Here is a 27,406-nt window from a genome sequence, read left to right as displayed (position 1 = left end):
GGCGCAGTCGGTTAAGCGTCCGACTTCAGCCAGGTCACGATCTCACGGTCCGGGAGTTCGAGCCCCGCGTCAGGCTCTGGGCTGATGGCTCAGAGCCTGGAGCCTGTTTCTGATTCTGTGTCTCCCTCTCTCTCTGCCCCTCCCCCATTCATGCTCTGTCTCTCTCTGTCCCAAAAATAAACGTTGAAAAAAAAAATTAAAAAAAAAAAAAACAAAACATAGTAAGTGAACCAGTGTGCCACTGATGCAGGGATTCACAAACACACAGAAGAGACCCCCACACATGATAATATAATGACAGCAGTGACATCACAATCAGTGGGAGGAAAGGACAGACTCGTAGTCAGTAAAGAATAGCCATTCAAATGGGAAAAAGAAATTGGACCTTTGACTTATAAGCCCAGAACAACAACAAAAACCCAAACAAAGCATCCTGGTGGATTAAAGACCTAAATGTGAAATAGCTCCAGAAGAAAATACAGGAATAGGGAAGGATTTCCTAAACAAGATACAAAAACACAGACTACAAAGTAATAGGTAAAAGGTTTTATATTAAAAAATAAAGCATTCTGTTCTTTAAAAGATACATTTTTTTGGGAAAACTTCTAAAAAGATACACAGTTTGATATGTAGGAATAAAATAATGCCTGGGATTTGCTTCAAAGGGACCTGGTGGGGAGGGAATGAGTGGGGTGATTGTTGATATCAGCTTAGCTCTGAGTTGGTAATTGTTGAAGCCAGGTGATGGGTATATGGGTATTGGTCAAATTTTTCTCTTCGGTTTATGACATACAAAGAATTTCTCACACACATACACCAAAACAGTTTAAAAAGAATAAAAGAATAGGATACCAGTTTTCACCCACCAGGTCAACAAACATTTTCCAATCCGATAATTCTAAGTGTTAGTAAGAACATGAAAAAGTGGGAAATCTCACACACTAATGGTGGGAACATACATGGACACAACCAATTTGGAAGAAAATTTGGCATGTTCTACCGAAACTGAAGATGTGTATTTACTACCCAGCTGTTCCCCATCTAGGCTAAGTCCTAGAAAATCTTGCTCATGGAAACACGCACAAAAATGTTCATAAACTCATTGTTTTTACTAGCAACAAATGGCAAACAACCAAATGTCTGTTTGTAAAGGAATGTGTGACTAAATCGTGGTATGTTTACATAATAGAACCATAGTGAAGTTCCTGGTGTTCGTTACATGCATCCACATGGATAAATCTTAACATGGTTAAAAAAAAAAAAAAAAGAATTTGTAGAGTACGAACATTATAATACCACTAGATACAGTACAAAACCATGTAAAAGTAAATATGTTCTCAGGGATGTATATGTGAAAAGCTAACAATGATGAATTCAAAATTCAGAAGGGTGATTGCTTCTGATGGGAAAAGGGAGGAGAATGTAATTAAAGGCACAAAGGGAGTACCATAGGGATTGTAAGGTTGGACTTCTTAAGCTGAGTGGAATATACAGGAATGTACATTATATTCTTGAGTCTTTTTGTATGTAATAAAATAATGCATAATGAAAATAGAAAATGTTTTCACAATATATATAAATGTCAAATCATGTTTTATACCTGAAACTAATGTTAATATATTAATTATATCTCACATATATATATATATATATACGTATATATATGTGTGTGTACATATATATATATATATATGAATTTTTCCAGTAAAAGGAGGGGACGTGGTAGGGAGAAGTGAGAGAAGTGGCACAAAAGTACACATCAGGGGAATGTATTCGAAATTCATTTCGGTTCAACAACAGACTTATTGAGAACAGGTGAATGAAACCTTGTCCTACAAGGCCCACAGTCATCTGCCAGAAGAAGACAGCTCATCTCTCTCAGTGCAGACGTAAAGAAGCTTGTAAAAGCTTGGCTTCTAGTCAGACCTTTGATGAGGCCCCCATGAGTCAGAGCATCGGTGGGTGGGCTTCTGACCCAGGTGCAGGGTCTGAGCTTCTCCTTGCCTCCACCCCTGCTGCTCCCTGCCACCTCCTGTCTATTCAGAATGGTTTCTAGATGTGTCTTAATGACACGTGCAATAAAAATTCAGGACAGCGCTGAATGCATCTTTCGTGTAGATTTCTGAAGTGAACAACGTCCCTGGGAAAGAGAAGGGCAGTAGTGTGAGTGTGAAGGATCGGTACCTGTTGCTTTCTCCTGATGCCAGGCAACTGGGGACACCATCCCCTCTGAAGCATGCGGTGTAGGCTTCTAGCCCATGAATCAGGTAAGTGACCTTTCCAGGTGCCGGGGCTTCATGTGTCCAGTTGGGCCAGAGGCAAAACACTGGTGATCATCATGGTATCACCACCTCCCACCACCTACAATTTCTGGCTTCCCCATGGCCTTCCTGGGGAGTCCCCAGTTTCCTCATGCCTTCCTCAGGGGGAGTCCCCAGCTTCCCCATGGCCTTCGTGGGGGAGTCCCCGGTAATGGGTGCCTGATGGGCAATCTGAGCCCAGGATCACATACAAAGTGCTACAGACTGGTTCTTTACACCTCGTCACAGCTGCCAGAATCCAAGACCCTGTGAGACCCTGGGCTCTCTAACTCGATTTCCGGCTTTGCTCCAACTTTCTGGGTCCCGTGGTGATAGAAGTGTCAGCTGATGGTCTGCAGATCTGAAAGAGACCAAACAGAATGGCAGGGCTTGTCACCCTTCCCAGACCCCAGCATCTGTTTCCCGCAGTGGGTCCTGCCACTTCTACCTTTTATCTATTTCACTTTCCAAACCTACCGTAATAGCAAGTCCCCACCCCCAGATACACAATTCTTTCCTATTATTTTGTACCACTGACCCTCCTGGCATTTTCCTGGGTCTGGGGGAACATCTCCAACGTGACTTCAGAGAGAGATACCATTAATACCTACTACTATTAATACCTATAATGATAATGGCTATTTTCTGAAGACTTGACAGGTGCTAGGCCCTGCCCGTTATGAGTACTTTACATGCGCCAGGCCATAGTCTGAACACTTGTTTAGTGTATATACTCCTTCAGGTATATACTGTCCTCACTTTACCAGTGGGGAAACCCAAGTACAGAGGACTTGGAATAACTTCCAGCCTTTTCCAGAGCCTGCATCTTGAGCTACTGGGCTACAGTGACTGTCTCCTAAAAGCCGAAGTCGATCAGATGCTGTGGCCGAAGCCACCTTCCCATTCTCCCTTACCCCTAATAGCTTACAACGCATGACAGCTTCCTTGACTTGGCGAAAGCCACCGTCGGGGCCCCGGCCGTCCACGAAGTACATGAACCGGAGCTCAGCGGGGTAGGCGGCTCTGGCGAGGCCTGACATCAGGGGGATGGTGCGGCCCTCTGCCCCGGGAGCCTCACTCAGGGCCTGCAGCATCTGGTACTTGCACCACGGGTCCTGCAGGAAGCCTGGGGTGATGAGCAGCACGCGGCAGTGACTGTTGCTCAGTGCCTGGCACAGCTCGGACACGATGGCGCCGCCTGGGGTTGCATCCCGCAGCTGCAGGAAGCAGCGCAGGCTGGCAGTGCTGCCTTCCAGGTAAGAGACCAGCTCCTGGGCGGCTGCCAGGTCCTCCTCGCTGTGGCACACACAGACATCATAGTCCTTGCTCCAGCGGCCGCTGCTGCCGCTGCTGCTGCCGCTGCTGCTGGCGACCACGTGTGTTGGAGACGAGGTTGAGCTGAGGCCCAGGCGTGGGGGGTGGTCCTGGGAGCTCGGCTGTGAGACGTCACTGGAGGGGCCGTCTGAGGATTCCAGTATCTTCTTGGGCTTCTTCGACAGGGCCTGCCTGAACCAGTCTGTGGGGAGAGAAACACCACTCAGCCTTGGTATTCTCACCAGGCTGCCCTGGACAGAGCCCAGCCCAGCGCCCTGCTCTGGCTACCATGCCACATTGCTCTCAGAGACCTACTGCTCTATTTCGTACATCCTGCAGGACTGGCTTTAAGGTCCCATTATCTTCAAACGTTTTGGAAGTCACGAAAACTCTGGCTCTTTTATAAGTCATGAGAATGTAACGAACGGCATGCCGACTAGTGAATAATACTGTCTTCCATATTTGAAAGTTGCCAAGAGAGGAAACCTTAAAAATTCTCATCACGAGAAGAAAAGTTCTGTAATTATCACTGGTAATGGATGTTAACGAGACTTCTGGTGATCGTTTCGCAATATGTACAAATACTGAATCATTATGTTGTATACTTGAAACTAATATAATGTATGTTAATTATACTTCAATAACTAAATTAAAAAAAATCCTTTGTATAACAACAATATGAAAATTAAAAAGGGAAAGGAAAGAACTCTGACTGTTTCACCCACCTGATTAGGAAAGATGGCTTTGCCCTATTCCAGGCCCTTCAATTTCTGGTACCCTCCGCTAACGCTACCCAGAACTTCCCGCTAGCGCTGACTAGCCAACCGTCTGCTGCTAGTCTGTAAGTGGAGCTGTGTTAAGCTGGGAAGAATCAATCAGTCTCCAAACCCACTCTCTGCACTGAGGGGAAGTGGATTTAGATTAAGGTGGGCAACCCGTTATGGGAGGGAAAGAGGGGAGGGATTGGCATCTGTCTGGCCCGGAGGAATCCCAGAGTGTTGTTGCTAAGTGGTAAAACAAAAGCATGGGAGAGGATTACTACTCAGAGCTCCTGAAGAGCAGAGAGCTTAGCGATTCACAACCTACACTTCGGAGCCAGGCGTAGATTTGATTGTAGACCTACTGCTTGCTTTCTACATGACCCTACGCAAGTCAGTCTCTGTCTCCATTTCCTCACCTGGAAAATGGGTTCATTTTAATTGTTGTTGAAGATTAATGGAGATAATGCCGTGTCTGAGATATTGTAAGTATTCCATAATGATATCAGCTCAGCTTCTCCAGGCTCTTTAAAAAAAATTTTTTTTAATGTTTGTTTATTTTTGAGAGAGCATGAGCAGGGAAGGGACAGAGAGAGCAGGAGACACAGAATCTGAAGCAAGCTCCAGGCTCCGAGCTGTGGCCCGACGTGGGGCTCAAACTTGCAAACTGCGAGATCATGACCTAAGCCGAAGGGAGACGCTCAACCGACTGAGCCACCCAGGCGCCCCTCCAGCTTTTCATAGGGACAGAAAGTTTAATGTTCTGGAGATTTGTTTTCTCACTCTGCCTGGCTCCTTCTTCTGATAGGTTCTGAAAGACTTAGATGACAAGAAACATGATGCTAGGTGCTCAGCACAATGGTTTCCAGGCTAGGAAATGAGCCGAGCATGCGTGCAAAAGTTGTGAGCCCATAGGATTGAATGTTCTATGATGCATGCCTCTCTCCTCACTCACCACAAAGCTTCTGGGCTCTGAGGTCAAGGCAGGAGGCCTCTATCTTCAGCCTCCCTAGCATTTCCTGCTGCATTTGGCCCAGGCAGCCTTCCACCTCGCTAACACTCATAGCTGTGAACAAGAACACAATTAGGAGTCTATTTCCACTCACCAGCCATCTTGCCCAGAGGCTTCCTGGACCGGGAGCGAGGAGCTGAGGAGGTTGATGATGCCATAGTGTTGGGCTCAAAACTAACCCCATGAGACCAGGCATTGGTAAAGTGGGAGAAGGGAGGGGACTCAGTCTTGATCTTATGGAACAGCCATCCTATAAGAGACAGAGAGAGAGGATCACAAAAACTGGTCTTACCTTACTCCTAGTCCCAGCGTGTGGGCTCTAGATGTTCTCTCCTAATGCCCAACAGAGGCTCAATCTCTCTAGCCCTCATCCCTATCCCTTATCCACCACTGTGACTGGAGCTGGCTTCCAAAAAAACCCAGATCTGTGTGATGTGGTGAGACTTACAGAGTAAGGAGTTCAGCATGACCAGTTGAGGGATTGTCCTGTGCTGCCTCTGGCCAGGAGCACCCTGGGGATGTGGGGAAGGGTGGCTGGCACGAAGCCGCCATGGTAAGGACTTCCTGTGTTGGAAGAGCGGGGAAAGATGGCATGGGAGGAGGAGGACCCTGGGCTCATAGGAACACATAACTCTCAGGTCATCCTAAATACCCCAGAAATCAACCTGAAGACTGGCAGAGCAAACTCCACAACTAAAGGGGGAGAAAAGGCCACAAGAAGAAGGTAAGAAGCATGGAGATGTGGTTTGGGGTGGGGGGGAAGGGATCCTGGCTGCTGCAGAGGGGAGGGAGCTGCAGTCACGGAGAACCGTGTGAGAGAGAGAGAAGTTCTAGGAGATGAGTATCAGGAGACAAGTTGAACGTTTTCCCAAAGCCATTGGCTACTGAAGCAAGAGGAGCTGAATTTCATGAGATTTTGCAACCAGCAGGGCTTAAAGGCTGGAGTTGTAAAGGTTGGAGGGCTTGGCTGGGATAGAGCCGGAGGGCGCTGCCCTGCTCCCAGTGGGCAAGTAAGCTGGAGAGCAATAGGGAAAAGTGATCTGAAGAGGGCCTGGGGCACACAAGAGAGATCATTGCTCTTCTCCTGAGAGGCAGTTCACAGAGAACTTTCCTGGAACAAAGGAGCAAGCCAGCACCATTTCCCTCCTCCTCCCCCCTCCCCCTTACCTCAGCGTAAACAGGGAACCACTGGGGGAGGCAGCTCAGAGGGACGCTGGCTGCCTAACCTGCTTATGCCTAGCCCCGCTCTCCTGCTCCTCCCTTGCTGTCTGGTGGGACTGCCCCACTCCAGCAAGCATGACTCAGTCCCAGCACAGGGGGCAGAGGGCCCCTGTCCCAGAAGACCAACACAAACCCTTGCCCACACCACATCTCCTGACCAGAGAGTTCTGCCGGGCTTCGGCTCTATTAGAAGCAGTATCAGGTCTCATTTAACAAGCAGACCTAGTTAAAACTTCCCATGCTCAGATCAGGACCAAACACTGCCCACTGCAGGCAAGGAGAGCTTCTGCAGACAACTGGCCTGAAGGACAGAGCAGCCAAAACACAGCAGCAGAGTGCATGTAGCACGCACCAGAGACCCTCCCTGAAGCCCCAGGCCCTGGGCACTCCATGACCTCTTCTACAGAAGGCCATTGCTTTCAGGAGCAGCAGACATAACCTGCTCTTCTAACACAGAGAAGAAGGCAGAGACTTAGACAAAATGTGAAAATGGAGGAATTTATCCCCAATGAAAGAACAAAATAAGGCCAGAGCCAGAAATCTAAGAAAAACAGGCATAAGTAACCTGTTTAATGGGGAATTTAAAGTAATGCTCATAAGAGTGCTTGGTAGACTTGAGGAGAAAATGGAAAACTTCAAGGAGACCCTTACCACAGAGAGAAGAGAGTTAAAAAAGAATCAGATATTTTAAAAAGTGCAATAAATGAGATTGAAAACACGCTTGATGCAATGAACGGCAGAATGGAAGAAGCAAAAGAACAAACTAGTGACCTAGAAGATAAAGTAGTAGAAAGTAATCAGCTGAACACAAGAGAGAAAAGGATTATGCAAAACAAGAACAGACTTAGGGATCTCAGTGACTTCATCAAACATAATAACATTCATATAATAGGGATCCCAGAGGGAGAAGAGAGAGAAAAGGAAGCAGAAAATACATTTGAAGAAATAGTAGCTGAAAACTTCCCTCATCTGGAGCAGGAAACAGATATCCATATCCAGGAGGCAGAGAGAATCCCCAACAAAATCCCCAACAAAATCAACCAAGGCATGTTGTAATTAAACTGGCAAAATATAGCAATAAGGAAAAAATCTTAAAAGCAGCAAGAGAAAAGAAGATGGTTACTTATAAGGGAAAACCCATAAGGCTAGCAGCAGATTTTTCAGCACAAACTCTGCAAGCCAGAAGGTATGATATATTCAAAGAGCTGAGTGGGAAAAATATGCAGCCAAGAATACTCTATCCAGCAAGGCTAACATTCAAAATAGAAGGAGAAGTAAGTTTTACAAACAAGAACTTCCTGTGCCAGTGCTGAAATGGGAGAAGGACAGGTGCTATTTGGACAAGTAATTATGCATCCAGGTAGGCAGATGCTGAAGAGCAGAGAAAGAGCACATGCAAGAAACCTTGGGAGATTTTTCCGCCAGTCTGCCTTCCCTTGAATGACTCCCTCCTTCCACCTATCCATCCAAACACCCATGCCTCCCTCTCTCCCCCTTGCTTCCTCCCTTCCTTCCCCACTCCCTGAGCTAGTGTCGCATAGTGGTGAAGTCTACAGACTCTGCAGGTAGAGTGCCTGGATGCTTACCTCTTATTAACTGTGGCCTTTGGCAAGATACTTAATCTTGCTAAGCTTCGGCTTCTCCATCTGTGAAATGAAAATAAAACTAGAACTGCTCAGCTTTATTGTGAAGACCACATGAGACAATTTATGTAAAGTGCTAATGGTTCATGGCATAGAATGTTCAGAAAATAGTGTGGGTTAGCATGTATTTAAAACAATCTAGATATTGGAGGGATACATGATGTTCACAGTTTAGAAGACTTAGTAATGTAATCAATTTTCCCCAAGCTAATCTTAAGATCAGTGTTATCCAAATTCTGGAATTTGCAGCGGGGAGTGGGGGGGGGGTGTGTGGGATTGTCAGTCTGCTTCTAAATTTAAAGGGATATGCAAAGGATTTATAACCTCTTCAATGTTTCCTGGGATTGTCAAAAAGCAGAGGCTTGCTTTCTCACTCCAACCTATCTGCAGAGGTCAAAACAGACTCCTGGGAAATCAAAGAGAACTTGTCCTATGAAACACAGAGTAGAAGATAAGTTTCCCAATTGAACGGATGTTATTCAATATTGAGGATGATGCTCTGTTCCTTGCTAAATGCTGAACACCTTTATGCCAAGCCAATGACTATCAGACAAGATACTGATGATTCATGAAACTGTATCAAAGTTCAAAAAAGAGAGGGAGAACTTAAACGCCTGCAGCAAGAGGGGCAGAAAGAAGAAGTGGAATGGGCACAGGAACCAGAGACATACCGAAAGAGAAGAGCAGTTGGCTGCTAAGCTAGCCAAGGGGACACAAAAAAGGTGAAGTCTGGCATGTATATGTGGTTCTTTTGCTACCTCATATTCTTTGGATTTCAGAGAGCCTCAGTGGTGCACTGAGGTTAAGGCAGTGCCTGATGGCCACTGATTTTGAAGTCCTTTTCCAGGTCTGGGGTTGCTGTCCCGCAACATCTTCATTTCAACCAATCCAGATGTCCTTTCTCTCCTGCAGTAGTAGACAAAATGTCTCTGGGCTTTTATATCATTTCAACAGTTTGTCAATTTTGTTTTAATTTTAAAATTCATTATGTGGCCTCGATAGACTTGTAAACTAGAGAACCATTTGATATTTTTAGTGATAGCTTAAAGGTTAGAAATTAACATAATGCTTTAATCTTAACACATGTAGATTTAAAAGTTTCAGTTTCTCATGTTATGACATGACTTGGCCATACATGCTGATTTTTGGTAATTGCCTTTTTTTCATTGCTTGGTTAAGAAATCCAATTGCCCAACCGCATATGCCACTGTAAGTGGGTTGGTACAAGCCCTTTGACTAATGTTATGGACAAGTTTAAACACAGGAAATAACAGCATCTTTGACACAGGATAATTCAGCAAGATGGCAGACAAGTTCCCTTAACCCTATACACTGTCTACTTCCTGGAATCTAACTCTCCACTACACCTTTCTTGTTATCTTTCAGTTCTTGTGCAGCTGAAGTGGTGAGGCTATCACACTTAAATATGCTTTAATCTTTACAAGATTTAGTACTAGTAATATATATTGAGATAGAGGAGACATCGTTGTCAAACAGATGAGCAGATAACGAACCCAAATCTCCAAAAGGAGGGTCTAATCACTAGCTCTGTCTACTTAGGGACTGGTTGTATTGTCTTACATGTAGTCACTTTCCCTTGTGCTTTTTACAAAATTCACAAAAGGATAGACACCTAAGTACCTACCTTGTAGATAATGACAAAGTCTTGATAAAAAAAATTAGTGAAAACTTCTTTTAAAAAAGCAACGGTATTATATCTTTAGTGGTTTTTATTTTTATTTTTTTAAGTTTATTTATTTATTTTGAGAGAGCATATGAGCAAGGGGGAAGCAGAGAGAGAGGGAGGGAGGGAGAGAGGGAATCCCGAGCAGGCTCCACGCTGGCCATGCAGAGCCTGATGCAGGGCCTGAACTCAACAAACCATGAGCGCATGACGGGAGCTGAGGTCAAGAGTTGGATGCTTAACCGACTGAGCCACCCAGCCCCCCTTTAGTGTTTCTTAGAATCCTTTTGCAACGTTATATGTAGAATGTGTTATGTGAGGAAAAATATGAAGTTTCACTGTACAAAATACAAAGTGTATTAAGTATTATCCAATACCCTATTGGGTCTCCAATATCTATTGGTATAGGGAATGTACTGAAACATAAGAAGACATATGATTACGATATGTATCTTACATTTCTGTTAGGCTGGACTCACTTTCTATGGTGGACAGGATAATGGTCCCCGAAAGATGTCCACATCCGAGTCCTTAGAACCAGGGAATATGCTACCTTACATGGCAAAAATAGATTTTGCAGATTAGATTAAGGATCTTGAGGGGTGCCTGGGTGGCTCAGTTGGTTATGCATCTGACTCTTGATTTTAGCTCAAGTCATGATCTCTGTTGGTGAGATCAGAGCCCTGCATTGGGCTCTGTGCTAATGGTGCAGAGCCTACTTGGGATTCTCTCTCTCTGCCCCTCCCTTGCTTGCTCCCTCTCTCTCTCTCTCTTTCTCTCTCTCTCTCTCCCCCTCTCTCTCTTTCAAAATAAATAAATAAACATTAAAAAAAAAAAAAAAAAAGGATCTTGAGATGTGAAGAGTATCCTGGATGACCCTAGAGGGGAAGGCTGAATGTTGTCACAAGGGTCCTTATAAGAGGAAGGCAGGAGTTGGGGGAGGGTTAGAGGAGAAGTGACAACAGAAGCAGAGGTCTGTGTGACATGCAGCCATGGGCGGAGAATGCAGGCAGCCTTTAGAAGTGGAAAGGCAAGTACATGGATTTTTCTCTACAGCCTCCAGAAGAACATAGCCCTGCTGGTCCATTTTAGACTTCTGATTGCCGCCACTGTAAGCTAATAAATGTATGTTGTATTAAGCCACTAAGTTTTTGGTAATTTGTTACAGAGCAGTTGGAAACTACTGCACTATCCTTGATTGTATGTCAGGCCATGAATGGAGCAAGCGTCGAATCTTAAGACTGGTCTGTTTAAAGGTTTAAATTGTTTGAGTTCTTCACTTCTTTGATGAATAAATTATCATCACATTTCACTTGATTTGGACTTTAAATAAAGAATATCGGTTTCAAAGGCTAAGTTTGCTTCTCAAACATTTGCTAAAACACTTGTCGGGCAGGATTTGTTAGGACTTAAAGGACACTGTCACTTAAAAGTGCTCAGTGTAACGGGGCACCTGGGTGGCTCAGTCGGTTGAGCAACCAACTCTTGATTTCGCCTCAGGTCATGATCCCACTTAAACACACACACACACGTATGTGTGTCGAGCCCCATGTCAAGCCCACATCGAGCCCACATCAGTCTCTGCGCTAAGCGTGGAGCCTGCTTAAGATTCTGTCCCTCTCCTCCTTCCCTGCTTGCACTCTCTCTAAAAAGAAACAAAAACAACAATAAAGTGCTCAACTAAATTGTTAATAGCTTGATAGACACAATATTGTGTTTCTCAGAGTGATTTATAGAGCAGTTACTTTATATATGATGTGTACTGTCTGTATATGCATTTATAAGTATATATACACACTACGTATATTTACCATATAAGATGTGTACATGTGAGGTGCCTGGCTGGCTCAGTCGGTAGAGCATACAGCTCTTAATCTTGGGGTCATGAGTTCGAGCCCCACATTGGGTGTAGAGATTACTTAAAAAAAAAGATACTTAAAAATATGTACACGTGAATGTAGCATGTATATGAATATTGTGTCATACTTATGTATGTGCATACGTGTGCGTGTTTAATCGTAACTTAGCAGACTAGAGAGAGACTCCCATTCTGACTTTGAAGAATTTACCAGGAAATTGCAGGCAGCCTCTAGAAGCTGAGTGATCTCTACAATTAACCTCTAGAAGAGAAGTGATCTCCAGGTGACAGCCAGCAAGAAAACCTTAGACCCGCAGTCTTAGAACCGCAAGGAGATGAATTCTGCCAACAAAGAACAACCTGAGGGAGCTTGGTAGTGGATCTTTCCCCATTTGAATCCCCAGTGGCACTGTGGCCCCAGCTAAAACCTGAAGGTAAGCCAGGTGAGACCCCAGCAGAAGAATCAGCCAAGCCTTGCCTGGGCCCTTGACCCACAGAAACTACCAGATAATAAGTGTTGGTTTAAAACGCTGAACTTGTAACAATTTGTTACCCAGCCCAGAAAACAAATACAATGATGGTTTAAAATGCCAGTTCCTGTGCCCCACCCCAAATCTACTGAATTAGATCTCTGGGTGTAAAACTTGGGAAACTGATTTTTAAACAGTAACTTCGGAAGACTTGAAAAATGCCAAAAAAGTACATATATGTGCACGTGTGTGTGCATTTAAAAGCACCTGTTTTTAAAAATTTAATTATAAGTCAAAAGTATTCTAACTGGTTATTCAAATCTAAAACTTTAGCTGAAGTTCAGCCACGTGGGAACATATCTTACTGATCAAACATGAGTGGGAAACATAATAATGTCTTTTGCAAAAAGTAGCAACTCGGTCTCGGGAAAACACCAGTTTCTTAGTTTTAAAAAATTCTCTTTGTTTTGAAACTATATCCTATAGGTACTAAAGCCCATTTTAACTAAAATAAGGTGAATTTATTTTGTATTTACTTTGCTGTAGATCTGATGTAAATATGCAGGCATTGAATGTAACATAGATTGTGTCAGCAGTAAATCGGTGGATGGATACAGTTTACAAATTATGCCAGTTACATACCCTTTTACATTAGTACTCTATTGAGCTTACAAAACGACTGCTTTTTATATATTTCTTAAAAAGGCTTTGGGAGGAGTAGTTAAATAAAAAATACCTAAGATCTTAAAGAAGAGCAATGCTGAGAGCTTCCACCACCAGAATAATAGAGATTATAAAGCAACCATTAAGGCAGCGTGCTAATGTGCACAAGGACAGACAGACGATGGAAGAACAGGGTGTCCAGAAACAGACCCACATCTCTACCGTCTCCTGATTTATGACAAGGCTGACACCGCCATGCAGTGGGGAAAATTGTCTTTTTAACAGATGGTGCTGCATCAATTTTGATAGCCTTGTAGAAAAAAATAAATTTGACCCTATTTCACACCACACAAAAAACTTAATTTCAAGTAGATAGAAGTGAGAATAACCATAAAACTTTCAGAGGAGAATATAGGAAATTATCTTCCTGACGTTATCTTCTGATTTATTTAAAATTGTCACGGGGGCAGCTGGGTGGCTCAGTCAGTTGAGCGTCCGGCTTTGGCTCAAGTCATGATCTCACGGTTTGTGAGTTCGAGCCCTGCATCAGGCTCTCTGCTGGCATGAAGAGCTCGCTTTGGATCCTCTGTCTCTCCCGCTCTCTGCCCCTCCTCCACAAGCTCTCTCTGTCTCTCTCAAAAATAAATTAAAAAAAAATTGAGATATAATTGACATATAATAGTTTCAGATGCACAACATGATGATCCAACATATGTGTATATTATGAAATGGTCACCGCAATAAATCTAGCTAACATCCATCACTACATAATTACACATTTTTTTCTTGTAACGAGAATAAATCCACTCTCTTAGCAACCTTCAAATATGCAATAGTTTTTATGACTCTAGTAACTATGGTGTAAATTTACATCCCCAGGATTTATTTATTTTATAACTGAGTTTGTACCTTCTGACTACCTTCACTCATTCTTCCCACCCACCACCCCTTGGGTAAGTAAAGAGTTTTTCAACTGGCCATAAATAATACAACCATCCAGAAAAAAAAAAAAAAAAGATACACTGGGCAACATTAAACTGAACTTCTGCTCATCAAAAGGTATCATTAAGAGAGTGAAAAGGCAACCTCCTGAGAGAGAGAGAAGGTATTTTAAAAATACATATGCCATAGGGGCGCCTGAGTGGCTCAGTCGGTTAAGCATCCGACTTCAGCTCAGGTCATGATCTCACGGTTCGTGAGTTCGAGCCCCGTGTCGGGCTGTGGGCTGACAGCTCAGAGCCTGGAGCCCGCTTCAGATTCTGTGTCTCCCTCTGTCTGCCCCTCCGCTGCTTGCACTCTGTCTCTCGCATTGTCTCAAAAATAAATAAACATTAAAAAAATACATATGCCATAAATATTTCATATCCAGAATATTTAAGAAGTCTTACAAACTAGGAAGAAACAGAGACAATCTACTGACAAAATGGGTAGAAGAATTGAACACTTTGCAAAAAGGCTATCCAAATGCCCAGCAGACACATGAAAAGATGCAGATTCATTAGTCATAAGAGGAATGCAAATTAACACCTCAGTGCAACACCACGGCCCATGCACTGAGCAGAGTGGCTACAATGAAAAAGAGGGACCATATCGCGTATTGGTGAAGGTGTGGAGGAATAGGAACTCACACTGCAGATGGGAGTGTAAATTCGTACAACCGCTTTGGAAAACCATTTGGCACGAAACTATGCTAAAGCTGAACACACCCAGCAATTCCACACTTAGGAACATTCCTATCAGAACTGCTTATGTTCACCTGAAGACAAGTACGAGAATGCCTCGTGGCATTATTTCAAAAAATAAAAAAAAAACAACCCGAACGGGAAACAACCCGTGTCCATCCATCCAAGTGTCCAGCAGAAAGTAGAAATAAATTGTGCTCTCTCTGTACAGTGCAAAATTATGCATCAGTTGAGAGTAAATGAATTACTGCTAAATGCAACACGGCTGCATCTCACATACTGTCCACGTGTCATAAGTTCAAAACCAAGTAAAACGATTTTATGATGTGAGAAGCCAGGATAATAGTTGCCCTTAGATGAAAGTAGCCGTGGGAAGTGGACATTGAGGGCTTCTGGAGTGCTAGTGGTATTTTATTTATTCTGGATGCAGGTTGCACAGGAAATCCACTGTGTGAAAACTGGGTAAGCTGTAAGGTCGCACTGCAATATATATATATATTTTTTAAGTTAAAAAACAAACAAACAAACCAACAACAAACCGGGCACCTGGTGGCTCAGTCGGTTAAGCCGTTAAGTGACTTCTGCTGTCAGCACAGAGCCCGCTTCTGATCCCCTGTCCCTCTCTCAGTCTCTGCCCCTCCCCCCCTCAGAAATAAACAAACATTAAAAAATAATAATGTTTAAAACACAAACAACCAAACTAGATGCGACTCTCTCGGACAGCCAGTGAATCCTGACCCTAGGTGCTCCCCAGCTTAGGTGTCCTAGCTACCAGAGTACTCCGGGCTGCCCCTCTCTCTTGGTGGCACTTAGCAGGGCGACTTGTAATTTCTAATTTACCCGTCTCCAGGGAGACGACAGGGCTGAACCTTTCCTGTCCAATGATGTCACTCCAGCACTGCACAGGTATCCCAGTCCTTGACAGATGTTCATGAAAGGCCTCCGTAGGTCATGAACCCTAACTAAAGCCATCTCCTCGCTGGAACACCCACACACAGACCCATCAGAAGAGCAAAGAAGGATGCGAGGAGACCGTGGTGGAGACCCTCTCTCTACAGTTAAAGATGGAAACAACCTGACCGAGCCGGGCTGTTCAACACAAACTAAAGGGCGCGGGGGTGGGAGTGGGGGTGGGGGGAGGTTCCCTGCACCAGCTCCTTTGCGACGGAGAAGGTGACAACTTTCTCGGAGAGCCTGCTCACCCAGTTTCCGTATTCGGGGTGCTGGAAGCAGCCAGGAAAAGGGGGCAGGAGAGAGGAAAGCGGCGTCCCGGCCAAGGGACAAGGACAGGGCCGGTCCCGGCGCAGGGCCCCCCCGCAGTCCCCGGGGACCCTCCTCCGCCCCGCCCACCACCCGCGGTGACCCCCACCCGGCGCCGCCCCCGTCCCCGCGTCCCCGCGAGCGCTCACCAGCGCATGGGTGGCGGCGACCCCGCCGCGGTGCTGGCGGAGAGGCTGGCTCCGGCTCCCGCGCGGTGCCGGCCGCCTCCGGCGAGGGGAAGTGCGGCGCGCAGGCCCCTGGCCGCCGGCCGCCCGCCCGGTTCCCCCGGCTCCGCCGGAAGCGGCGAGGCGGCCCGGCCCGCGGCCCCTCCTCCTCCCCGGCCCGCGCCCTGACTCTGCGAGGAGCTCCCGCCGCCGCGTCACCCGGCCCGGGAGCCGCGTCTCCCTGCTGCCCGCCGGCGGGGCCCTGGGAGCTCCGGAGCCCGCAACCGGGCGGAAACCCGGAGAAGAGGCTGTCCTCCCGCGTCCCTCGGAAACCCGCCGCGACACTGTCCCGCGTCGGGGAGAAGGAAAAGAAACCCGTGTTCCACGCATTTCGTCCTCTTGACACCCTGCAAGGCAAGATCCCATACCTTTTTTTCCTTTTCTACAGTTAAGAAAAGCGGAGCTTGAACTTGTCCAGAGGCCGCACGGTAGGTTGGGAACGTGGCTCTCGTATGCCGAAGGGGGCCGCCCGGGACACCGAAGCCGGGGCGGGAAGCCGATGCCGGCCCCTGCGCTGCGCCCCACTGCGATTCCCGAAAGGGCGCGAGGAGCGCTGCTCTGCAGGGTGACAGAGCTGCCGCACAAATGTAGTGAGCAAGACGTTGGCCGAGTCCGGGGTTAAACAGGGTGCAGGATTTCTTTACCTGCCCATTTGCACCGTGATGAACCCGGTTTGGGTGGGGGAGGGAACACAACATGTAGCATTTCCCAAACTTGTTTCACCGTAGTAGAAATATCGGGGTCTTCCTGAGCAGGGGTCCATGGCACGCCAGTTTGGGAAACACTCCTACAACCGTGCGCACGAAATGCTTGGAAGATGCCGGTAGTTTAACAGGGCCAATGGAAGATTCACCATCTCCCTTTCAGTCTGATTTCCTCCTTTTCTCACCAGCCAGCAGAGAGAATTAGTGGCTAATCCCGGCAGGCAGTGTAGTATAAGGCTGGGCAGGAGGGCTCTGGAGTAAGATTGCTGGAGTTCGCATCCAGAGCTCGTCACTTACTAGCCCTCCGACCTTGGAAGTGTGCAGCCTGCGGAGGCTCACTTTACTCATCATCGAATTTTAGGATCTGGTTCCTGGTGCTGTGGGGAGGAGTCCATGAGATAAAGTAGGTAGGAGGTACAGGAAGGGCTTCTGGGTTTCTTTTACTCTTTATGAAACTCACCTCAGCTTTCCTTGCTGGGTGCTTGATTTCTGCTGTTCCCTCCACCCGCGGGGTCCCCCCTTTCCGTGCTGCCATCCTCAAACGCCCCTCTTGTGGCAAGCCTCAATTCTGCAACTTACAAAGGAAATCCTTTCTTAACCCTGCCCCTCTGGCCTCTTTCCCTACAATCCCTGTGTTGTTCCCTACAAACCTTGTGTTGTCTGGAATTGGGCTGATGAGGGTTAGCCCTCCCATTTGACTGAAAAGTCTCAGAGGCCAGGGATGCCCTTCGGGCTCGGGTGCAGAGCAGAGTTACTCCAGGAGACACGGACAGCTCGGTGTTGGGACACAGGTGAAGAAGGCTTGGGCCCCAACTCTCGTACGGTTTGATAGATGCAATGAATGCTCTCCTACAAGCTTGAATAAAGCCCTGTGGATCTCTCTCCCTCTCTCTGCCCCTCCCCTGCTCACACTCTCTCTCTCCCTCTCAAAATAAACTTTAAAAAGACCTGTGGGGACGCCTGGGTGGCTCAGGTGGCTAAGCCTCCGACTTCGACTCAGGTCATGATCTCGCAGTCTGTGAGTTCGAGCCCCACGTCGGGCTCTGTGCTGACAGCTCAGAGCCTGGAGCCTGCCTCAGAATCTGTCTCCTCCTCTCTCTGCCCCTCCCCTGCTCATGCTCTGTCTCTCTGTGTCTCTCAATAATAAATAAACATTTAAAAAAATTAAAAAAAAAAAGACCTGTGGAAGTATGGAGGATTCATCAATGTGTTCTTAATAAATAAGTACAGTATTTGTCATCTTGATGTCGCTTCGGGGTGAGGAGCCAGATGAAGCCCATTTTCCTTCTGACCCATAGATGGGAGTATTTGTACCAAAGGAAGGGGGAGTGAATATCAGGCACCTGACAAGGCCTGCTTACAGGGTTAACACAGATGTTGGGTTTGGCCTGAGTTGTCACTGCCTTGTGCCCCTGGCCAAGTTCCTTCCTGTCTTTCAGCACTGGTGGCTCTTCCTCTTTTGCTCACCTGATCAGTCCTGGCTGTCCCCCACCCCCACCCCCACAGGGGCTCCTCCTGTTACCTCACTGGCATCTCCCCTGGCCTCCCTCCCTTACACAACCGATAATCAGTCACGTCCATCTCTTGTGTTTCCTTCTTCTCCCCAAAGGCCGCTTTTCAAGGGGAATGAACACTTTCCTAGATATTTCTGCTCCCACCCGCTTCTCCCTTCTGGACAGCTGTCACCTCAAACCCCACCTTCTTCCCAGAACTGCTCTCCCTCAGGTCCCCACTGACCTACTTGGTACCGATCCAGCCAGTGCACGTGCGTGGGTAGCATCGCCCATTCCTTCTAGGTTCCCATGATACCTCATGCTCCTGGCTTTTTTCCTGCCTCTCTGGCCACCTCTTCAGCTTCCTCTCCTTTGGTTCATCCCTTAAACGTCAGTGTCCAGTGTCCCCCTTGGTTCCCTACTCTTCTCCCCTCGTGGGGGTGATGCCCTTCTCTTCCATGGTGTTCGCAGCCTGGATCATCCTGAGTGCCATGACAATAAACTCAACTCCTCATTAGACACCTCTACCAGGCACCTTTGACTCGACAGGTCTCAAACTGCTTCATTTTGTCCTCCACACGGCTCCTCCCTGGCATCCCTCACCTCTACGAAAGCAAGATAATACATCTAGTTGTCCAAGCCAGATGCCTGAGTGTCATGCTTGACCCCGTTTCTTGTTACTACCGTCACCTCTTTGGATACACAAGCTTCTTGCAGTGACAGCGTGGGCACTATTGTTTCTGCCACATGGACTGCAGCAAAGCCTCCCATCTGGCCTCCTGCTTTGACGCCACAATCTGTTCTCCACAAGGCAGTCAGAGTGATTTTTCTGAAAGGAAAATCTGCGGCGCCCAAGTGGCTCAGTTGGTGAAACTGCTGACTCACGATTTCAGCTCTGGACATGATCTCACGGTTCCTGAGCTGTCAGTGCAGAGCCTGCTTGGGATTCTCTCTCTCTGTCTCTCCCTCTCCGCCCCTCTGCCCCTTCCCTACTCATGTGCATACTTTCTCCCTCTCTCTCAAAATAAAAAAATAAACTCAAAAAAAAAAAAAAAAAAAAGGAAAATCTGAGCATGTCACTTCCCTACGGAAAGCCCATGGAATACAGCCTGAGCTCCACACCTGGCTCTTCAGCCCCTGGCCCTGCCCTACTCCTTACTACCCCTCTTCACTCCATGATCTAGCCAGGACATCACTTATCCTCCCTCGAATCCTGCGAAGTCTTGGTCCTAGGCATTTGTATACAATCTTCCTCACAGCCTGCGGTCCCCACCCCACCCCCGGTCCCTGCTGTGCCTTCACTGTGTTCAACCGCTCATCCTATAGGTTCAGCTCAGAGGTCGGCTTCCCCGGGGGAGCTCTGTGGAGACACAGCTGAGATGAGGTGTCCGTGACCTGCGCTTCTTCCTGGCACTGCAGGGACGGCACTTGGTCTGCTCTGGGCTGCGGGGCGGGCACAGATAAGAACGCTCCAGTGAAGATGCAGAGGATGCCCCGCCTGGTGGTAGATCTCTGATATCTGAGCCTGGGCCTGGCTGAGAGTTGGAGCCGAAAAAATGCTGAATAAAGGAATGAACCATCCCTTCCTTCTGCAGCAACTCAGGAAGGGAAGGCACTAGTTTGCCAACAAGCTGCCTACACCTAGGACGGGAGAATGCTGCCGGGAGGGGAAGGCCGTGTGGCCTGGTCCCAAAGGCTACCGGTGCTTCAGAAGCAACTGCCATGAGGTCAAAGGAGAAGGGGCAGAAGACTGAGTGGAAAGAGTAATAACATTTATTGATTGATGAGTAGGTAAACGGTCACTAAATCCGCACCAGCCGCCCTGGAAGGCTCCCTGCCTGGGCTCCGGGGTAGCCTGCCAAGAGGGGCATAGGTGATCTTGCTGGCTCAGTACCAGGAAGAAGGCAGTCTTGGGCCACGTGCTCAGGTATTCTGTCCGGCTGCACTGCCTTGGCGGGTGGCCTCAGCCCGGGCCGTCAGTCCTGGGGTCTCCCCCTCCAACACTCTCTGTTGGCCTGGGCCTCACAGCCTGTAGTCGGCCTGCGCGCCCAGCCCTGTGGGGACAGGAGAGTGTAGGGAGGCCACGGGGGGCGGACAGGGCGGCGGGGCCCAGCGAAGAGCTTACAGGCTCAGATGATGTTGTGCTCCTGGACCTTCTCTCCCGAGTAAAAGCGGCTGAAGAGGAAGGAGCTCAGGTTGATGGTCTGGAAGTGGCCCTCCAGCACCATCTCCGCCACAGCTCGCCCCACGGCAGGGGCCTGCTGGAGCCCGTGGCCGCTGAAGCCCGTGGCAAAATACATGTTGATGACCAGTGGGTGAGGACCCACCACGCCATTCTGGTCAAAGGTGTTGTAGTCGTAATAGCCGGCCCAAGCGCTCCGAACCTGCGGGTGTACAAGACACAGGCGTGCCTGGGAAGGTGCCGACACGTGCCACCCTCACTCCTGCTCTGGGGACAGACGCGGCACCCTCTTCCAGCCCCCGAGGGGTCAGTGGGATGGGTCCCTAGACCAAGAGTCCTTAGCAGTTGTGAGGCAGAGGGCGAGTGGCAGTGGACAAGCTTTCCAAGCCGACCCAGGTGCTCCAGGCTCATGGGTCTCCTGTTACCTTCAGAGTTTCAAAAGCCGGTACCCTCTGGGCCAAAGGGGGCCACACCCTGTCCTGGAAGAAATCATGGTCCACCTCCAGGTTCCCTGGATCCGGTTCCTCCTCCTACGGTGAGAGGTGGGGACATGGCTTATGTTGCCTGGGACACAAGGGCTGACCCAGACCTCACTGAGCCCCTCAGTAGGAGGGGACGGGGAGAAAAGATCCCAGTTCAAACCCAGAGGAGGCTCAACGTCAGTGAGAGTGCTGGGCCGTCCAAAGAGCCTGACTCTTCGATGACAGTGGCCTATGTCCCCTGCCCAGCACCCCAACCCCGCTTAGCTTACCTCAGTGGGGCTACAGCCACCCAGGTAGTTATGGCCTAATCCTTCTCGGCGGAAATAGGTTCCACTGGGGTCTATAACGAATGGGGTCTCCAGGCCTGGTCCCTGGGGGCAGTGCCACAAGTACACGTACCTGCCACAACCAGCAGGTTAGGAAATCCCCTTCCCAGCACATTTACCAAACTCTTACATTGCTTCTTTCCCTCTCTCACCGACCTCCTCAGCTGCCCTGAGGGAAGTTACCTTTTTCTCAGCTCCACAGGTAGCTTGGTGCCCTGGAGGGTGCCAGGTGGCCCCTTCCCAATGCCAGCCAGCTCTGCAACCTGGCCAGACCAGGCCCCTGCTGCGTTGACCACTATGGCACATTCCACGGGCTGGTACTCCAGGCTTTGGTCTATCTTCACCTGAAGGCACCAGAAGGGGAGGTGAAGGAGGGCCTGGCCCACATACCAGGCCCTGTGAGAGGTACATTTCTTCCCCAGCCTTAGTTTACCCAGACTGGAAGTGGGTAGAGAAAGACCAAAATGACAGCCATTACCTTTTCCACCCTTGCACTTTGGTAAGGAAGATGCGCAGGCTGGCAACTTACATGAACTTCGTGGATCCTTTTCAAATTCACTTCTTCCCCACCTGCAGTCTTCATGAGGTTAGACGAAGACACGAAACCTGCAGGAAAAAGAAGCGCCTGAGGCCTGAAGAAGACGAGACTGGGATTCTGTGCACTTCATTAGGAAAGCAACCTGGAAGACCGGAGCTTTCCCGCAAACAGATATGGGGTAACCAAGATGACCCTGACTGTATGCAAAATGGGAGCAAGCTGAAACCTTCACGTGCAACACGAGTCCTGAGAAAGCCTACTTAGGAGCTGGAGTCAGGATGCTCAGGACCAGGCCGCAGGGAGAACCCCATTCCCCACCAACCCTTGCTTAGCCTGTGAGTGAAGATAAGACCCCATCTAGGCCTGTGCCCCAGCTGGCAGAGGGAAGGAGCAGTGGGCACGGGGCCTCAGACTCACGTGTCACCTCTCCGCGGCAGAAGAGGACCCCCATGGACTGGACCTTTCGCCGAAGCCCCTGGAGCAGACACCAGGGGTCAAACCAACCTTCATGCTCCATCCCTGTGATAAGAAAGAGGACTCAGGAGGTGGGATTAGGACCCTCCTGTTGGATTTCCTGTGCCCCCAACTCCTCTTTAGGGAAGCCAGGGAAGGTTCATGTTGACCAAGTGTACCAGAGTGAAATCCTGTGGAAGGACAGAGAGCTAGCAGGGGCCGAGGGAGGCTCTGCTGGCCCGGGGGGAAGCACTGCTTCTAGAGGCGGGTTACAGGATGCTGAGACTTCCAACGTTGAGGCGCCCCTCAACCCCTGATCCCCTCTGCAAGCACGTTTTACCATAAGATGCCAAAGCCACGCCCTCTGTGTTTATCCAGGGAAATTTGTTCCGAAGCTGCTCAGGAGACATCAGGCAAACTTTGGCTCCTTCCTGCCTGAGAGAAATGCGCGACTGTGTGCCTGTGTGTCAGAGGCGAGGATTGTGCAGAGAAGGCGAAGTATGGACCCCGACTCCACAAGTGGGGATTCCGATTCATTCACGTAACTTCTCTGCCCCAAACCCCCAAGTTTTCCTCCCTGTTGAACGTGTAAAGGCCAAGCGTCCTAGTCATGGCTCTTCAGCTGACCCCTCTTTCCTTTCCTACCCCCTGGTATCCCTTTGACCACACTAAAGTCCCTGACATCCCCTAACTATCCTGTATCCTTTTACAACAGGGCAGACCACTGTGTCCCTTCTGCTTGTCTCCTTCCCTTCTGCCTGGAATGACCTTCCTGTCTACCTTCTAGTACAGTCCTGCTCACTAGCACAATTATCTCCTATGGGACACTGTCCGCGAAAGGCAGCAACGCAGACCCTAAAACAACACACTCGCAAGCCCGACTGCCTGGTTCAGATCCCAGTGCCACCACTTGCTAGCTACCTTGTGCCTCGGTTTACCCACATGTGAAATGGGGATGTCTTGGTGACTAAATGAATAACTACTGCATCTGGGACATTACCCGATGTCCCTAGTAAGACCCGCAAGACTGTTATAGATAGACACATGCTCCTGACCGATCACGAGACGCACTTAGGAGAGGGCTTGCCCCAACCAGCCTGCTGCATTTTTGTACCTGAGTCACACTGATTCATTTCTCTTTTTGCCTATATCTTGTCCCTGACTGCTTCTGTTTCAACTACAAAGCTGAATGACGGCAGCATATGGCCCCCGAAGCCTAAAATGTGTACTATCTGGCCCTTGCAGGAAAAGTCTGCAGATTCCTGGGCCCTTCCCTAGAGGCTCTGGCTTATTAGGTCTGGGATTTCCCGGGTGGTTTTTGTGATCTGGCCGATTTAGGAACCACCGCAGCAGTGTGTTGTCTGTATCCATGTTCGAGCACTTAGCACAGGGTACTGGAGGTCTGCATGTGTCTGTGCTTCCCGACAGACTCCTGTCAGAGCTCCTACACAGCAGGGACCTATCTCATCAACCCCCTCCCCATCCCCGCCCCACCGGGTTTCTCAGTTCCTAACTTGGTGTCGGAGCTTGCTACATGCACACAGCTGAGCAGCAGATGGGTGGTCGTGCCAGGCACCCCACCCACCTCTGCACCTTCACGTTGTTCTCCATGATGGCAGCACCCTTTTCTGAAGCCAGCAAGAGATAACCTGATGGGTTGAACTGGATGTCCAGGGGAGGGTCATCAGCTACAGCCAGGTACTCCTGTGTGTGCGCAAAGAAAAAAAAAAAAGTTCTTTAGAGAAACTGATTTAAAGGAGGGAGGGAGGGAGAGCTTTCCTGGCCTCCTCACCAACAGCTCCCAGGGCTCAGAGAAGCCCCCCTCTGGGTACCACCACTGGGGAGAAAACTGGTGGTTCCAACTCCTAGTGGCCCGAACTGCTTCCGCTCCCTGATCCCCCTGGCCAACTGGGCTGCTCCTCTCTCTGGGCTGAAGGAGTGCTCACCACCCCAGTCCCCAAATCTCTTTGCACATACATTGATGTTCCGTAGAAAGTCAATTGAAAAGAGGGAGAGCTGGACGTTCTCAGGCACCGAGAACTGCTGACGAATCCCGCCCACGGAAAGCACAGTGGAGGCCCGGGAATACTGTGGAAAGACAAAAGTAACTGAGGGAGACCAGTACCCTGTCACCTGGGAGCAGAATACTGGAACGGAAGCCCCTCGGGGTAATGGGGGGTCCTACTTGCACGTTTATAATCTAAGAGGAGTTGAGGTGGATAAACCTGTATGCAAGTCAACCAGCACCCAAAGAGGACAACAATTATTAAAATCCTTCTTAGCAGATGTGCAGAGCAGAGAGAGCCAGTCATCTAAAAGGGCTGGGCACTGTGGCACAAAATGGTAATGGCCTTGAAGTCCAAGGGCAGGAGATTAACACTTCATCTACTAATTGGAAAATAGAGGAATATGACCAAACTAGTAAGATTCGTGGCTAACTCTCAATGGCTAATTGGAACTAAAGTGCAAAAACTCAGAAGTAAAGGAACCTGGAAGGGGGAGGGGATAGCTGTTTGTGTTGATTCCAGCTGGAATGCAGGCTCTCAGACGGACCTGTGGGCGCCCAAAAGATCTGACATTGTGAAATGTGCTTTTACAAGCAACTCTATGGCCAAAGTCTCTAATTTGAAGGAAGAACCCGGGACTGTTTCTCAACAAGAGTCAAAGTACAGTCCCTGCCCTTTAGACCTCCAAAGATCGAAGTCTTTCCTCCCTTCCCCTCCCCTTGCCCCTTAATAAAATAGGAGTCCGTGCCCCAGTCATGACACTGCTCTACCCCACACCTCACCGTGTGGTCCCGTTCCACCACCAGCACTCGAATGGCACCTCGTGGCTTCTCCAACTTCTTCAGCCAATAGGCCACGGACAGGCCAAGCACCCCACCCCCCACAATCACCACATCCGAGCTCTCAGGGGGCAGGTAGCTGGTGTCGTACAGTGGATTCCAGTCCCCGCCGGGAAGGATTGACTGGATCTTCTTCTTGATCTCGGACATCTTTCCATCTCGGTCTGTGGGACGCAGTTATGGTCAGAAGGCCATACATTTTCTTTACAGGTGGTAGGGGGTTAGAGGATGGGCACAGGAGAAGGTTGGCTAAACGGAAACGGACACTGAGCTGGCTGTTCCCACGGTCATCCCCTCTCATAAGGTCAGTCTGCACCCAGCAGTATTCCACAGCTTCGCCATGTGGTCTGTGTGCCATCAGGCTCTCTTCCCGTCTCACGCATCATGCCCAGCACTGCAAGATTCAACTTCTCAAAAAGAACACTCTATACTCTCTCCCTAGGCCAGGTGACTTACGCGTGCTTATCTCCTGCGCAGACTGCTCTTTCCCTTGAATCACAGGCTCATATATTCAACTGCATTTCCCTCTCCTCTCGGAGAGGAGGGTTCCAGGCTCCTGGACCAATAGGTCCTGGCACACTCCAAGCGGCAGTGTCCTCTGAAGCATGATACCTCTGAGTGGCACCTTATCCTGGATATCCGTCACCACCGACAAAGCTACATTCATGTCCTATCTGTTGTCAAGTCCTGATGTCTTTGCCTCCTAAAGATCTCTCCAATCTGTCCCCGTTTCCTCCCCATCTCCGCCACCACCACCTTAGCCTGAACTACCATGACCTCTCACCTGGACGAACACAAAAGCCTTACTGTTTCCACTAATCCTCCTCTTACCACCTGACTCTTTCGCATCACAGCTAGAATATTTTCTAAGCACTAATTCAATCACATACTCTCCTGCTTAAAACCTTCCAATGGTTTACCATTACTCTAAGAATAAAAGTCCAAAATCTTCAACATGGATGAGGCACAGCACACTCTGGCTCTGGTTTACCTTTTTCTCTCCCCATTCTCCCACTCCGCCCCCTTCGACACCTCGATGGTGGCAGGGAATCTACATAGGTGTTCTCTCGACTTTGAAACCGTGTCCGCTTCTTTGCCTGGTTAACTCTTTGCTTCTTTTAGCTTTCAGCTCAGTTCTCATTTTTCTCAGGGAAGTCTTTCCTGACTCCGTGGACTGTCAGAATCTCCTGTCAAACGGTCTCATTACCTCATGCAACACATCTGCAATTTTGAGTTTAAGTGTCATTGCTTCATATGGTACTATGCCTACCTTCTTCACCAATGAGTCTTCAGCCTAGCACAGAACCTGGTATGCCATCAGTGCCTTGAATCAATGAATCCTTTCATCTTTCACACCTAACACACAAATCTCCAAGTCGTCTCACCGACTCCAATACAAAATTCAAACTCTTCTCGGCAATGTTGGAATCTTTCTTTGATCTAGGCTTACCTCACCCATCCACACTACGTTTCCTATCTCTGCTCTCTACCTACGTGGCTTTTGTTAGATTCTTGCACAAAACCAATACTTCTAATTTTCGCTGGGTTCTCCGCAACCTGGAACACACACCTTCCCTGAGCCAGTAAACGATATCCATCAAGGCTGATCTCAGTTCCCATCTGCTCACTGTACTTCTCCAGTTACACTAGCTTCGGGGACTAGCAGTGCAGGGCATTTGTCCAAATTGGATTCTATCCAGTCTTGAACTGGTCTATTTAAGTCTTCACTCTCCGGCTGCACTCCAGGCCGCACACTGAACCTTCTTTCTCTTCCCTCCTTAACAGCCACACGCTAAGTGCGGCATCCTGCACGCGAGCAGGACTTTAAGGCACAGCTAGCTCTGCAACCAATCAACCTGGCTCTCTGTTATGCTGGTGGTAAGCTGAGGCATAGAACGATCTGCAATTTGTCACCTGAGAGGGGCTTCCTGGGAAGCCCAGCCTTTACAAGCTCCGGCAGGAAAGCTTACCCCCTCCTCCCAGCCGACCCACTGTCTTTACGTCGTGGGCCGGGTCCTGAGTCCGGAAGGTCACAGAGCTGGAGCTTGGGGCCATCCAAGAACCACAATACCCTCCGCGGCCCTCAACTTTACCCAGAATAGAGCCTCCTCTGTGTGTGCCTAGACCCCGGCCCAAGGGGCCCCGGCCCAAGCCCAAAAGCAACGTCCTGCGAAGCATGACCACTCAGAGCCCAGGCCCTCTGGGAGAATCCCCCCACCCCACCCCACCTCCCGACGCCAGCCCCACTCTGCCGTCACTTCTCCGCGCCGCAGGCCGTTCAGAAGAGCGCGCCC

At 48.7% G+C, this 27,406-nt stretch overlaps 2 protein-coding genes across 10 annotated transcripts; both read right to left on the bottom strand.

Annotated features, from left to right (window-relative positions):
- Nucleotides 1-531: 531 nt before the first annotated feature.
- On the bottom strand, nt 532-17,447 carry LOC122483129 (TIR domain containing adaptor protein). 7 transcript variants are annotated; one of them, XM_043579772.1, is made up of 5 exons: nt 16,458-17,447; nt 8,192-8,251; nt 5,479-5,634; nt 3,215-3,816; nt 532-2,661 (listed from the first exon to the last, which is right to left on the bottom strand). In XM_043579772.1, the coding sequence occupies exons 3-5, from the start codon at nt 5,540-5,542 to the stop codon at nt 2,587-2,589; spliced, it is 741 nt and encodes a 246-aa protein (XP_043435707.1). In that variant the 5' UTR covers nt 5,543-5,634; nt 8,192-8,251; nt 16,458-17,447; the 3' UTR covers nt 532-2,586. The 7 variants fall into 7 exon arrangements, with proteins under 7 accessions (XP_043435707.1, XP_043435711.1, XP_043435705.1 ...); XM_043579776.1 differs by having other exon boundaries at nt 3,229-3,816; XM_043579770.1 differs by lacking the exon at nt 16,458-17,447 and adding an exon at nt 16,015-16,439.
- A 2,594-nt stretch (nt 17,448-20,041) lies between these two features.
- FOXRED1 (FAD dependent oxidoreductase domain containing 1) lies at nt 20,042-27,390 on the bottom strand. Of its 3 annotated transcripts, XM_043579766.1 has the most exons (12): nt 27,206-27,335; nt 25,056-25,276; nt 24,245-24,355; nt 23,853-23,971; nt 22,608-22,702; nt 22,232-22,333; nt 21,806-21,882; nt 21,460-21,620; nt 21,220-21,349; nt 20,894-20,998; nt 20,412-20,670; nt 20,042-20,340 (listed from the first exon to the last, which is right to left on the bottom strand). In XM_043579766.1, exons 1-11 carry the CDS (start codon nt 27,288-27,290, stop codon nt 20,416-20,418), a joined length of 1,461 nt encoding a protein of 486 aa, XP_043435701.1. In that variant the 5' UTR covers nt 27,291-27,335; the 3' UTR covers nt 20,042-20,340; nt 20,412-20,415. The 3 variants fall into 3 exon arrangements, with proteins under 3 accessions (XP_043435701.1, XP_043435699.1, XP_043435700.1); XM_043579764.1 differs by having other exon boundaries at nt 20,042-20,670; nt 27,206-27,390; XM_043579765.1 differs by having other exon boundaries at nt 20,042-20,670; nt 27,083-27,365.
- Between the last annotated feature and the right edge of the window lie 16 nt (nt 27,391-27,406).

This window comes from Prionailurus bengalensis, chromosome D1, assembly GCF_016509475.1.
Source record: "Prionailurus bengalensis isolate Pbe53 chromosome D1, Fcat_Pben_1.1_paternal_pri, whole genome shotgun sequence".
NCBI lineage: Eukaryota > Metazoa > Chordata > Mammalia > Carnivora > Felidae > Prionailurus > Prionailurus bengalensis.
The sequence above is the reverse complement of the archived record's forward strand: the minus strand, read 5'-3'. Positions and strand labels throughout refer to the sequence as shown.

What these genes read in the sequence shown, in the direction of transcription:
- FOXRED1 (XM_043579765.1), bottom strand. Translation starts at nt 27,290, where the DNA reads ATGCTTCGCAGGACGTTGCTTTTGGGCTTGGGCCGGGGCCCCTTGGGC. An exon ending in CTGCCGCGGAGAGGTGACAC is followed by an intron (nt 21,883 to 22,231) that starts GTGAGTCTGAGG and finishes TTTTTCCTGCAG; the next exon opens with GTTTCGTGTCTTCGTCTAAC. An exon ending in CGGCTTTTGAAACTCTGAAG is followed by an intron (nt 20,671 to 20,893) that starts GTAACAGGAGAC and finishes GTACACCCGCAG; the next exon opens with GTTCGGAGCGCTTGGGCCGG.
- LOC122483129 (XM_043579772.1), bottom strand. Translation starts at nt 5,542, where the DNA reads ATGGCATCATCAACCTCCTCAGCTCCTCGCTCCCGGTCCAGGAAGCCT. An exon ending in GCCTCTGGGCAAGATGGCTG is followed by an intron (nt 3,817 to 5,478) that starts GTGAGTGGAAAT and finishes CTCTCCCCACAG; the next exon opens with ACTGGTTCAGGCAGGCCCTG. An exon ending in TGCGTTGTAAGCTATTAGGG is followed by an intron (nt 2,662 to 3,214) that starts GTAAGGGAGAAT and finishes GGTCTCTTTCAG; the next exon opens with ATCTGCAGACCATCAGCTGA.